General features: G+C 36.9%; 1 protein-coding gene across 4 annotated transcripts in view; it reads right to left on the reverse strand.

The window, feature by feature from the left end:
• Positions 1-14457, reverse strand: part of LOC135842242 (uncharacterized) — a 154153-nt gene that overhangs the window by 88661 nt on the left and 51035 nt on the right. The window contains exons 1-2 of one of the 4 annotated variants that reach the window (XM_065359599.1): positions 11262-12190; positions 1129-1174 (exon numbers count right to left, since the gene is read on the reverse strand). The exons of the other annotated variants lie outside the window; for them this stretch is intronic. Coding sequence (XP_065215671.1) covers positions 1129-1174; positions 11262-11315 — 100 coding nt within the window. The 5' untranslated portion in view covers positions 11316-12190. Of the gene's footprint in view, positions 1-1128; positions 1175-11261; positions 12191-14457 lie in introns of those variants that run through there. 4 annotated transcript variants of the gene reach the window in all.

A 14457-nucleotide genomic window follows, 5' to 3' on the forward strand; every position in this document is an offset into this window, starting at 1 on the left:
GCGTCTCGTTTCTTTTTTATTTATTCTTCTTTTTAATCTTTTTTTCGGGGGCTTTTTTCTTTCGAGAAAAGACGGAATACTTTTTTTCTTTTTTATTCCACTTCGTTGTCAAATTTCTTCTTCTTCGGCTTTTTTCACGTAGGCAGCCAGGCGTGGGTTTAGGTAGATAGTACTACGAAGACAATATAGGTACGCATTACATTGGCCGCAGTAGCGCCAACCATTTTTGCATTACCATCATTACGTTGTAAACTCGTATTTTTCAAAAATAAAAGTTGAGCTTTTAAAATATCGTTTGTCTTATTTTTTACGCCGCTTGGTTGCCTTGCTGCGGAAATAGTCCGGTTATATTATGCAGCTTCCGCGCCAAATTCAATCGACCACTTTTTCATCTGATGAAGTGAAGTGTGAATGGGGAGTACGAATCCATATATTTACATTCTTTCAATTACCTACTTATGGATTTCCAAAAACTGATATTTCGAAAAAATTGAACGTAGAGTATTTCTTTCTACGAGTATTCGTTTACTAATGATTTATAATCACGAATAGGATCGCACTAAATTAAAATTCATTAAAAATAGGTAATTCGCGAAGCTGAAAAGCTGACTTGATTTTAGTCGTACAGACCAATGTGGTACCTTCGACTTCCAAGAGGTAACTACTTAACTAGTCATTAGGACAACAATTAAGAGACCACCCGGATACATTCTAACGAAACGAGTGCCAGTTTAGCCTCGTTAGATAGGTCTGAAAATAATTGAACACTTCTGTGCAAAAAAATGGGCTATAAATTTTGTGGCAATTTTTTTTTAGTGTTTTTAATGCCATAGATAGTTTTTACGATATTTTACGCGATTTTGCATTAAGTAATCGAGTTTTCTGGCATTCTTCGTTGCTTTTGCAAAATTTTGCTCAAATTCTGCAATGTTTCGCCAATTTCTCAGCCATTTTCGATTATTCTCGCGAAATCTAATCAAATTTTTGTTAATTAGAAAAGAGAGTTACATTCAGTTACGATTTCGAGTACCGAGTTGTCAATGTCCAGTTATATTTACCACGATATTTTATTACAAAAACACACACACACAATGGAGATGACGATGGAGAATGTAGATAATTCTGTACCTGCGACTGGAGATAGTTTCCGCATAACGCACCATCGCGACTTCCACTGAAATAACAAAACAAAATAACAAAGAATAAACCAAACGGAATCGATAATGTGTATGCTATGGTACGCTAGGTATACACTACAGTAATAATAATGCATGTTTGTAGGTACTACAGATATTTATACGAAATGACGGCGGCGGAGGACAAAAATAAAAACCGAAGCTAAAAAGAAGAATAATCATTCGACGAGTGAATTTGGTATTCCGATTGAAGCGGCTCAACGGCCGCATACAAAAGCTCAAGTCGAATATCCGACGGTACTTATTTATTAATTGTAAAAAGAAACAAACAAAACAACAACAACAACAACAAAAAACACGCTATAATAATAAGCAAACAAAACTACACCATTGATGGCGACGACGACGATGCGGTATGGTCTTGAGAAGGAAGAGTCGAGGAGTCGAGGTACAATTGAAACGATTCCGTTATACGTAAGGTCTTACGGTAGCCTGTATTTTATATACATATACTCGGGCTCCGGCTCTCTGAAGCTTTACCAGGCTCGTTATTATTTTTCAATATTTATACCAAAATAGAAGCCTACTTGATACCTCTAAAAATAGTGAACAACGCGAGCAGATTGTTCGGCTCTAGAATGGGGGTGGGGCTGAGGCGGCGGCGCCAGCGGCGGTAATCTCGAAGCAAAAACTATCGCGTATTGCGATTGCGAATAAACACAGCTATCCCTTCGAACTGCCTGTCTGCCTGCCTTTTCCATCGCAAAGCTATTCAAAAGCCACCAATAACAACGCCAACCGAAGAATGAGCGGGGGACATGCGAGGGGGGCAAGAAAAAGGATAAATAAAACCGCGTGCTCGCCCGCGCTAACAAAGCAAAATAATACCAAATACCGTCGGTTAAGTACACTCGGATCCCTTGTTATCGTGTTGTTATTAGATAGAAAAACCAAGACGTATACATTCAGCATGTACATACATTGTACGGGTATACACCAACACACGACTTACGACAACTACTACTGGTAATAATTGTACCAAGAAAAACGTGCCAAACAATGTAGAAATCGAATAGAGGAGAGAAGGAGGAGGCGAGCCCCCTCAAAAAAAAAAAAAGATCTCGATCCGACTAAACTTACATATACGACGAAAGGATTTTCGGTTTGTTATTCGCTATTTGCTATCTAATACCTTACACCGTAATATACGAGATACGATATTTCGGAGAAATTTTTTCGCTTGCTAGACAGTTCATCGGCACAGTTTGCTCTTTAGGTTAAAGTTCATCTTTTTAAAAAGCCAAAATTCCACTACATCTACCGCCAACAAATCGCGTACGCTTTTTATATTCGTATTATACGCGCCAAAGCTTTAAGTATATCGAGGCGAAAGTGAAAGCTTTCCGCAACGCAGCGGGAAAAAACATCTTACAATAAATATAGAAATTTCACATACGAAAAAAAGCAGCGTGCTATCTGTCTTACAACTTTTTTTTTTTTTTTAGATAAACGGAAATGAAAAAGGCATCGCGACCTGCTGCGATGATTTCAGAGGCGAATTTCCTTCGTGTAAATATTTCCAGTGCTAATCGTAAGACAGTCGAGGTAAATTCCTTGGGGAGAATCCTGGTCCCAAGAGGCAAAGGGATGATATTGATGACATTATCGCTTGAAATGATCACAACACTTCAAAAATGTGGAAAACTGATTTGAGGATGCGTTCAAAAATTCATTAGATAAAAATGTATGCTTTTTGGCTTTTTTCAAATATTTGCAGAGGCAGTAAAGACAACTGGTATGTATGGAACAGAAGGAATCAATACGAATGGGAAGAGACTGATAGATTTTTGCACTTTCAATGGACTAAGAATCATGAATACATTCTACCAACACAAAAAAGATCACAAGATGACATGGAGCAATACAAGAGCACAAAGCTTAATGATCAACCATTTTATAGTCAATGAAAATGCCGCGAAGAAATTCTTGGACGTAAGAACATACAGAGGTCTAGAAATAGGCACACGGGGAAAAAAAAAGTATGGATAATTTTTACTATTTCATACAGTAACCGGATCCCATTCAAAAATATTGTGATTTTTACTATGAGATTAGTAAATTTTACTATGAGAGTAATAAATTTTTACCTAATTCTAGATAAAATGTATTTTTTGGCTGAGTAAAAATCACTATTATTTTTGAATGGGATCCGGTTACTATACTGAAATAGTAATTTTTATTAATTTTTTTTCCATGCACTGACCATCATTTTGTTCAGGAAGTAATGAGAATGGAAACAACAATGAATACCAGCCAGGAAAAATGAAAAGAAAATCAACACAAGATCCCTGGATGACCCAACCAACCAATGGTTGTACCAAAGATGAATGAACATCATAAGTGAAGAGATACCAAAAAGCCAGGACAGAGAAGAAGAATGGAAAAATATCAAATCCATTGTGACAGAAACGGCAAAAGAAAGCTTAGGAATGGTTCCTTGCAGAATCGAGGCAAAGCGAATAAAGAATTGGGACAATGAAATCTAAGAACTCATACAAAAGAAAAGACAGGCATTTAGAAAATTCATGAGCACAAAAAGTGAGGTTGATGGTGAAGAATATCAAAAACAATCGGCAAAAGTCAAGAGAAAGTCTAGGAAATTACAGAGAGAGAGCTGGGAAAATTTCATCACATTCCTGGAGCATGACACATACAAGTTACGGCCAAAGGTGTACAAGATCATAAGGAGAATTGACACAAATTTTAACAAAAGAGTGGGTTTGCCAAAAATTAAAATCAATGATGCGAAGGAATACTTTAAAGAACTCTGGAGTGATGAAAATGCACAAGATACAAAGATAGAAGATGAAATTGGAGAAACAGAAGACAGAATTTCATTTAAAGAGCTACAAGAAGCTTTGAAAACAGCAAAAAATGCAAAAGCTCTAGGAGAAGATGGCATACCATACCAACAGAATTGTACAAATACTCAAGTGGTGAACTTAAAAGAAGACTGCTGGAATTCCTAAATACTAAATAGGATATACCAAGAAGAAAGGGTACCCGAAGAATTCAAAACAGCAATTGGAATACCGCTGTTCAAGAAAGGTGATATGTCAAACCTGAAAAACTACAGAGGAATACGTCTACTCAACACCTGCTACAAGATATATGTGACCATCCGCGATAAAACCGACCATCCGTCGCAAAAATCAAAAAATGTTTTTTTGCCTATCTTTGGCCCCTAAATGATTTAGGGGACAAAAATTCGCAAAAAATTTTTTTCAATTTTTTTGCAACGGATGGTCAGTTTTATTGCGGATGGTCACATATGCGAAAATACTGGCAAAACGACTGGCAGATCATGCGGAAGAAAAGTTGTCAGAAAGTCAAAAAGGATTTAGAAAAGGAAGATCATGCACTGACGTAAGTTATACAGTAAAACTACTGATGAAAAAAGGATCGAATACAACCTAGAAACACACAAGTGCTTTATAGACCTGGAAAAAGCATATGACAGGATAAATAGAAAAAAACTGTTTGAAGTCCTAAAAGGTGAAGAATAACATATAAAATGTGAAAGGTAATGAACAGCATATATGAGAACACTAGAATAAGAGTACAAATTGGAAATAAACTCTCAGAACAAGCAGAAATAAACAGAGGAGTTCTCCAAGGATCCCCACTGTCATGTGTTTTATTCAGCATATATATGGATCACATGGTAAAAGAATGGCAGAAAATGAAGCCAAAAGGAATCAAAACAGACAGAAGGCAGGAAATATCAACAGTACTTTTCACGGATGATCAAGCAGTACTAGCCAAAACAGAAGATAACCTACAGAGATCAATGTACAATGTACAATCTAACAAAGACATCAAAAAAGTATGATATGAGAATATCATCAAAGAAAACAAAAACAATGGCCTTCAAAGGAAAGGAACCAGTAAGAAGCGAGATTGTAATTAATGGAAAAATCATCGAACAGGTCAATAATTTCAAATACCTGGGAAACACGATATCATACCAGGGAGAAGTAGATGTTGGTGGAAAGATTGCAAAGTTCCTGAGAGTCACAGGACTGATAAATAGGACACTGAGAAGCAGTAAGGTGCGAAAAGAAACAAGATTGAAGGTATACAATACCCTAGCAATACCAATGATGACTTATGGAAGCGAGGTATGAGCACTGAAGTAATCTGATAAAAGAAGAATAACGGCAGCGGAGATGAAGTTCATGAGGAGACCGGCAGGGGTGACTCTCAGAGACAGAGTCCCATCTGAGAAAATAACAGCAGATCTCAGAGTGAAGCCAGTCATGAAGAGGATAAAACAGTATAGGAAAGATTGGAGAAATCATGTCAAGAGGATGGAGGAAACAAGATCACCAAAACAGGTCCTCCAATATAGACCAACGGGAAAGAGAAGCAGAGGGAGGCCAAGGAGGAAACTCACTAATACCTCAGGCTCATCCTCAACAGGTTCCACACCATAGCAGACAGGCCGACAGGCCTACCGCTTACAACAGGGTGTCTAACAAAATTTCAAAATGAAAAAAAGGACTTAAAAAGGACTTTTAGTAGGACTTTCAGCAGGTCATTTTTCGATCACTTGAGGAATTTTTACGGTGAGGGGGGGGGGGGGTCAAATTTTTTTATCAAGGTGGGAGGTTCAACTTCTTTATTCAAGTTTTTAGCCAAAGGAATTTTAGCAGGACTTTTAACAGGGCAGTTTTTGAATACTTGGGATTTTTTGAGAGGGGGTGGGTTAATTGAGGAAAAGAGAAACAAACTGGCTCTGGTGAAGCGAGGGCGAAAGCTCTCAAAAATTAGAAGGTATTTTGGGAGATATAAAAAATTATGTTATCTAGTGTGATGAGTAACTAAGTACGAGTGTATTATTTTGCTTCAAAATTTTAAAATTCGAATAATGACTTTTTTTTTTGAAAAATTGAAAATGAAGAAAGAAAAGTAAACAGGCACGAGCAATGTGATGGCAAAAGCTTTTGGAAATTAATGTTCCGAGAAGCATAAAAACGATGGTACTCGAATGATATTCAAAACAAAAAATAAAAGTAAGCGAGGGCAAAAGCTCTTGTAAATCAGCATTCCGAGAGGTACAAAAACAAAGTTTGTTTGTGTAATGAATTATATTTATGTTTTGCTTTCAAAATTTTAAAATTTGAATTGTGATTTTTTTTTGAAAATTTTAAACTGGAAAAAGAAAAGTCAACGGGCCCGAGCGAAGCGAGGGCAAAAGCTTTAGAAATTCAGTATTTTGAGAGGTATGAAAACGATGTTTTTTGTGTAATAAGTTACCTATATTTTGCTACAAAATTTTAAAATTTAAATGATTCAAGACCCCAATTTAAAAAAAAAGAAAAGAAAAGCAAACAAACTCGAGTGAAGAAAGGCTAAAAGTTTTCAAAATTTCATGTTTTGCTGAGAAGGAAAAAAAAATCTGTAAGGAAGGAGGAGTTTATTTTTCTGATTCAAACTTTGAACATTTCTTGAATTGGAACAATAAGTCACTTATGTAGACTAAAAGAAGAGCAAATAGCCCGAGCGAAGCGAGGGCAGAAGCTTACAAAAATGTGTGATTCAAGTTCTAAAAAAGTCGACAAATGAGCCCTTTTCTACAAGTTCAAAATTCCGGAAAAAGGGGAAAAAATTGAAAATTTGAAAGTCATTTTGGAAAAAAAAAAGGACTTTTGGATAAAATTGTTGAAAAAAAGGACACAAAAAGGTGTCATAGGCAAAAAAAAGGACCTTTTTTTAGGATAAATAGGATGAATAGGAGTGTTAGACACCCTGTAACAAGGAAACGACGATGACGAATTCAAGAAGTAAAAACCCATGGTTTTTGGTAATTCTTTTATTTTCCCTGCTGACACAAATTTTTTCTCAAATTTTCAAACTTTTCTCAAGTCACCTAATTTTTTTTAAAATTCACAACTTTTCGCCTAAATTTCTCTGTCTCCGACGCGACACCCTCCCTCCCGTTCAGCACATCTCTGAAATTTTGGCAAATTTTTGAAAATTAAACTTTAAAAAAGCTAAACTCTGAACTTTTGTCATTTTTGGCGAATATATATTTTTGAAAGTTCGAGTAGTTACGTACTTTTGAAACGTTGTAAACATATTCGCTTCAAATTTGAGCATTATTACGACTGCTGAACCCCCCCCCCAACCGTTGCCACAAGGTTGGGAGGGTTAGGCACCAATGATATCTAACGATTTTCCACCTTTTCCACTGTGAGGATCCTATAAGAAAATTTTGAGCGAGCAAAATCGGAGGAGCTGAACCCAAAACCAGGCTGACCTGATAGGGGGGACGACTCCCCTTCCCCCTTACTTTTCCTGTACGTTGCACAAGGACTGCAACAGTCTCTATTTTTTCGACCAAAAAGAGGTAAAGCTCGAATGCAAAATCACTTCCTACGAAAATTCTCGAACTATGTACGTACGATTCTGGCGTGTATCAGTATGTGAGAAAAAAAAAGGTAAACAAACCTTTGAACCTACGAGTAGTATAAGGATGGCACTCTGGTTCCCTTTTTTTTTCATACATTTTTCCTCGTGTAAAAAAATTTAAACACATACGTGATATTATACGGGCGCATCTGCGTGATAATGTACGTGTTTACACGCGATTTGTGTAATTTTATGATATCAAAAACCTCGCACAAATGAACTGAGTAAATATTACTCGTACAAGCGAAAATATAGGTTTACGTAGAGTGTACAAAGTAATAAGTAGGGAGTCGAAATAAATGCGTAGCTATTTAATCTACGTATGGTTTTTCTCTTCGAATCATCTGACCCTCTTTTTCCTCAAACACGCTATATGTACAGTATACGTAATTCAAAACGAAACAAAAATATTAACAAAATACTCGTAACTTCCATCATCGCATCGCATACCCCACCCGACAACACGAAATTCATTTCATATACTGGAGTTGTTATGAAAAAAAAAAGAGTCCTCGTAGAGCACAACAACACAAGACGATACGTAGTAAAATCGTATCCATATCGTATGACGTACTGCTGCGAATTTCCACGAAGGAGCATCTTTTCTCCGGAGTCGGCAACCGGGCAACAGTGATGCTGTGAGCTGTAACCACCATGGAGACCGCCAGCGCCAGCAAAAGTACCACCAAAGACGACAACGACAAATATTGGCGGAAAAAAATTCCGGATAACTTTTGTTTTCTAAACTCCACCGTTACCGCGCCAGAGTTAGGTAAGTATGGTGCATGGTGTACTTTTTTATTTCCATTTTTCCTCGTTTTTTTCTTCTTTATTCTGGGCGAAAGGCCAAATAACCGAATCGAGCGACTTTGTATTCTCGAATTGAACTGTACCGTTGCATTTAGCCAGTAGGTACAACGAGATAGTGAAAATTTGAAGCATAAATTCTTAAGTTAAAAGGGCGAGATAGCGAAGCATTTAAGAGAAAATAACCACTAAACAAAGCTTGCTGGGGAAGAGAGGATCGAAAGACGACAGAAAAAAAATGTAAGGTTGAGAAATTCCAAGTCAAATCAGTGTGGTTTTGGGTCGAGGTCCTCCGATTTCATTCGCATTTTTTTTGTAGGCTGATTTCAAAATTTTGAGAACTACATTATCTGAGGTAGGCGTCGTACAGGCGCCAAATAAAAAAAAAACAACCTGATATTTGTATTCTGAGATTCCAAAAGGTCCATGTATTGTGTATCCCTTAGTTGTACAACATAAATATTTTTTTTCAAAATTGTTTATACAGGTGGAAGACCTTTAAAAAAAGGCAAAAAACTGTCTTTTTTTCAACATTTTTCCCGCCTAAATAGATCAATCTGAGCCAACATTTTTTTTCTCGCAATATATCATAAAAGACGGCATTCAATAACACCATCAACCCGAATTTGGACCGAATTTTTCAATTTTTTCCATGTTACGTGATTTTACAAAAAAAAATTGAATTGCACGATTTTGAGAACCACTGAACCCCTTTCTGACTGACCCAAGTGGCCAAAATCTATGTCTGGACGATTACCAACTCAAAATACGTCATATTATTACAATTTTAGAGAAATTAAGAGTCTTTAATTTTTTTTACCTGCGATGAGGAGTGAATTTTTACAAAACATAAAAAATTGACTCTAACGAAAATAAATGAAAAAAAAAAGATTTTTAATTTCCCCGAAACTGCAATTTATGATAAGATCATCAACTGTTGAAAAAAAAGCAACCCACACCCTCATGTTTGAGGGGGGAGAAAGGGGGTGTGTGATCAATAGTAGCAATTTTCATTTTTCCTTGATGCGAAGAGCTCGAAAATTTTTGAGTGAAATGAGAAGAGCTCAACTCAAAACCGGGCTGCTTAGACATACTAGAATGACTACCAATAAATTAATTTTTCGAAGAACCTTTTAAAAATCATGTTCTCGAATTTTTCTACGCGAAAAATTTCTTCGTAAAACATTTGGATGCTTTTTGCTGTCGACATCGCCTTATGTGCGGTGCTACGATTCAGTTTCGAAGCCGTGCTTTGAAAATCTTTAGGGTTGAAAGTTTCCACTTTTGCAGAAACTTTGGAGAATACGACACCGAATACCGGCAAGCTTTTACAAGCATTTTCGTTCTTTCTGGCGCGACTTCAAAGTTCAAAGTAACAGGAACACCACAAATTAAGCATCCCGAACCAGGCTGGAAATATTTTTTGATCAAGCAAATTTCAAAGTTTGAAAAAAAAACTAAAATACGAAACTGAGTATTTGAATTAGCGAGTTGACCACTTAACCGATACGAAAAAATTGTTTTGCGATTCTTTGAACTAAAATTTTACCATTTTCAATCTTCAAGTACGTACACTTTTTTTCAACATTTCTATCTAACCTGGTCAAAAAAAACCATTATCTAGATGATAAAGACTAGGATTCGTTGAAACCGTAAATTTTCAAGATGGATAGGAAAAATTTTCAAAAATTCGGAGAGAAAATGCAAATCTTGCAGGAATCTAAGCTCAGACGCCAGTTAGAAATGACGGAATTTCGTTTTGAAGGATCGATATAACAATTGAGGAGATAATAATTTGAAATTTAAGCAGCTGAAATTTTACCTGCAGAAGTTGTTAGAATATCAATTCCATTTTTGTTGAAATCATAGGATAGAATTAGGTACCTAATTCAAATTATTCCAAAATACGGCTCAATTCTGCAGAAGGCACGAAGGAGGGGGCAAGGGGTAAAAAAAAGTATATTTTAATATTCGAAAAGAACTTCAACTCGCAGCAATACTCAAGAATCCGAATCACAAAACCCGAAATTTTTTTCTTAAAATTTAATTTTCTTCTCAAATATCGACACAACCATTTCATTTTCGAAAAACGCCGAACCATATTTCTCTCACACGAACGAAGCTGAAAAACACCACGAGCTATTTAAATTTTCTCCATAGTTCGGCATAGTCGAGTGCTGTGCGAATGAGCTAATATATCTGGAATTAAATTCCACGCCGGACGTTAATAAAGTTGCCAAAGTCCAATCGGAGGGAAGCTTACGAAGTTACGAGCATGTATATGTATAGCCTAAATGTGTATACAGTGTGAATCTGAATAGCTGTCGAAACCGTACTCTCTCCGGTATAACCGATTACGGTTCGGAAATTCTACGACGAATACTTCGTTACATTTTCCCCGCTAATTTGCCAACATTTTTCAAAAATAAAAAAAGGGCCGGTATATAAAACGCGCCAGCGAAAGATCCACCCTCGTCGCATTCGATATCTCCAACGCTTTACGAAAAAGCGTTCATCACTCCGAGATACTTACTCGAAAAAATGCACCGAAAGTTTACACAAAATAGCGAATAATTTTTTCTTAAATAACTTCATCGTGGTGTTTTTTTTTCTCCTCTTCAAAAAGGAAACATCAGGGATGAGGATTGGGGAGGAAAACACGATGTTTCTCGCAGCAGCCCTCCGCCATCAAATAAGACCGCCTTAAAAGCTCATTTATGAGCTATTCACGGCGTCGCGAAAGATGAGGGAAAAAAATAATAAAACTAGAGCTTAATTAACTAGAACGTATTTAATAAAGTAGTTAATATTAGTAGTAAGGGCCACGAGGGCAAATGCACTCACTTTTTTGCCATCGCGGAATTTAACGTTGCCTTCGATGATGGTGCTGAAATCCATGGTAACTAAAAAATTCTTCAATGCGTCATATTACGAGTACGTAAAAAAGCTTCAACACAAACGCACAGATCACTTACACACTGTGATAAAAATTACGGTTTTATTTTACGAGCAGGAGGATGAAGGGGGGAAGGAGGAGGTGTTTGAATAACGCTATTTATTTACGACCAAATTAGAATTGATCAAACGATCGATCGTTTGTTTGACGAAATCACTCGTATATGCAAACATAAAACGATACTCCCGAGTAGTATGGCGAAAGAATTCGGGGAAACGAACCAATCACAAAACGACGATGATTAGCCGAAATCAAACAAGAAATGACGAATGTTTTTCGCGAAATAATCCGGCACCCACATCACATATCGTAGTACGCGATCGCCGCGATGACATTCGAAACTGCACGTTTGTCCAGCATCGCCTCCTTCTATATACGAGTAATACAAGTACGAGTAATCGTCGCGTCGGTTGGCTTAATTGTACCTACGAGTAGGTACTTCATCTAATAATGATTGCACAGCCGTTTTATGGCATTTAGCTAATAATAGTGTTGGTTGTCGTAAAATTAAATTACCGCATCAACGCGGCTATCATTACCAACATTGGATGGAGTATTTTTTTTTTTTTTCACCGAGAGACGATAAAACGACAAACGAGCTCGCAAAACGAAGGGGAGGTGTTCGAAAATTGACGGAAAAGGCACTCGAAAAAAATTAGCGATAATAAAAACTAACGACGGATGAATATTAATTTCCGCACGACTCGATTATTTGAAAAAAAATTTACGTAAAATTCGAAACACACCGGATAAGCTTAATGCGCGAAGCAAAATGCGGTTACATCGACCAACTCCGAACGATAACTAACTACCAACTACCATCGTAACTACCGCCACGTTACCGCGATGGGTGGTGCGAAGCGAACGTGCCATTTCCCACTTCCACTCGCATGCAGACTTCCACAACTCCGCGGCGCATCATCAACGCCATCGCGACAACACACAAGGTATGCTTAGTCAGCAAAGTACGATTTGGACCCCCAAAAACACCTTGGGCACCACGGACCAGGGTGTCCTCTTGCCTCACGAGTCTGCGAGAATTTGATTGAGCGCCTTTATCGAGCTTCCGCAAGTGGATAATCACGGCTATCACAACGGTCAATCAAACATTACGTTGTCAATCATCATCAAAAACACTCTCCGGTTTATCGAATGGTATTTGCGTCGATTCCATTTCAACCCTATCAGCGAAAATCGCAGTTGACACGCAACTTTTCTCGCAAATGCTTCGATACGTCATTAATTCGATAATGGCACGAAAAAAAACACCATTACGCAGCCTAAGCTATTTTCGCCTGATAAGGGACAAAGCTAAATTGAAATAGCATGCAAAAATACATTACTAGTCAAAATTTCGAATGCAAAAATTCATTTTTTAATTTTCGGTAAAATTTTTGAAAATTTAATTGGATTTACAAACGGTAGAAAAATCACTGAGCTCGCCAAAAAAGTATCCACTATCCACCCTGGGTCATTCCACGTCAATTGGACCAAGAACTGGTGGGGGTGGGGGTTCGGCGATTTTTTTGAAATTTTTCCTGTGGAAAGAATTTCCGAAGGGATGACCAATGGCGCAAATCGCAGCCCTCTAGCCCATTTTTAAAGGCAGGCAGGGGGTGTCAAAGTTTTCAGTGAACCTAATGTATCATCCATTTCAGCAGTGGATTACTCGATAACCGCGATACCTACCAAAATGGAACATTTTCCCATAGTTAGGGGTTTTGAAAGGCTTTTTGGTGATATCATAAAAATCAGTGTTGCCACTGTTTTTCGTACAAAAAAATTAGCTCAAAAAGTTTCGAAACGTAGTTTTCATATCGTTCCGACTCTCAAATATATTATGGGCAACTTTTTATGCTGAACAACATATTACAAAATCGAGATGGTAACATGTTGCAAAGTTGATTTTAAAAAATTTTAAGTTTGCGAAAAAATGTGATTTTTTGATTCAAAACACGAAAAAAAGTTTTGATGAGCGAAGTTGGCCCATTTGACCCCTATTTTTACGTATCTGTTAAAAAAGTTGAAAACCCCGTTTCACTCGATGAAATGAACTCTTCACAAAAAAAAAAACAAAATTCGAAAAGATTCAAAAAATGAACGAATTTTTATTTTTTTGTTGCGAGTGTAATTTTTATCAACTTTTTCATCAAATACGTCAGAAAGAGGCCAAAATAAGACAACTGAATAAATTTAAACTTTTTTTGATGTTTGAAATTGAAAATTGAATTTTTTCGAATTTTGATTTTTTTGTGAGGACATTTCATCGAGTGAAAGAGTTTTTTCAACTTTTTCAACAGATACGTAAAAATAGGGGTCAAATGGGTAAAGTTCACCTATCAAAACTTTTTTTCATGTTTTAAATAAAAAAATCGCATTTTTTCGCAAAGTTAAAATTTTTTAAAATCAACTTTGCAACATGTTACCATCTCGATTTTTTAATATGTTGTTCAGCATAAAAAGTTGCCCATAATATATTTTTTTAGAATTTTTGAGAGTCGGAACGATATGAAAACTACGTTTCGAAACTTTTTGAGCTAATTTTTTTGTACGAAAAACAGTGGCAACACTTATTTTTATGATCTCACCAAAAAGCTTTTCAAACTCCCTAACTATGGGAAAATGTTCCATTTTAGTAGGTATCGCGGTTATCGAGTAATCCACTGCTGAAATGGATGATATTTTAGGTTCACTGAAAACTTTGACACCCCCTGGCTGCCTTCAAAAATGGGCTAGAGGGCTGCGATTTGCGTCATTGGTCATCCCTTCAAAAGGGTTTTCCACAGGAAAAATTTCAAAAAAATCGCCGAGCCCCCCCCCCCCTGTTCTTGACCCCAAAAATCCATTGGAACTGATTTCGAACAGTTTCGAGAAGTTTCGGAGAGCCAGAAAAATTTTTGAACCTGACGCAGAGGAATCAAAAAAGGATCCCAAAATACACAAACAGCGAACTCTTTCCATGCTGAATTTGATTTCGGGGAGTTTACTACAAATAAAATCCAGAAAGCTAAATTCGTGCTTTTTTCGTGCCTTTTTCGTACCCTTAAAATGAAAACGGAATTTCCGGGTAATGTAGGTAAAATG

This window comes from Planococcus citri, chromosome 4 (assembly GCF_950023065.1).
Source record: "Planococcus citri chromosome 4, ihPlaCitr1.1, whole genome shotgun sequence".
In the NCBI taxonomy this organism is placed as follows: domain Eukaryota; kingdom Metazoa; phylum Arthropoda; class Insecta; order Hemiptera; family Pseudococcidae; genus Planococcus; species Planococcus citri.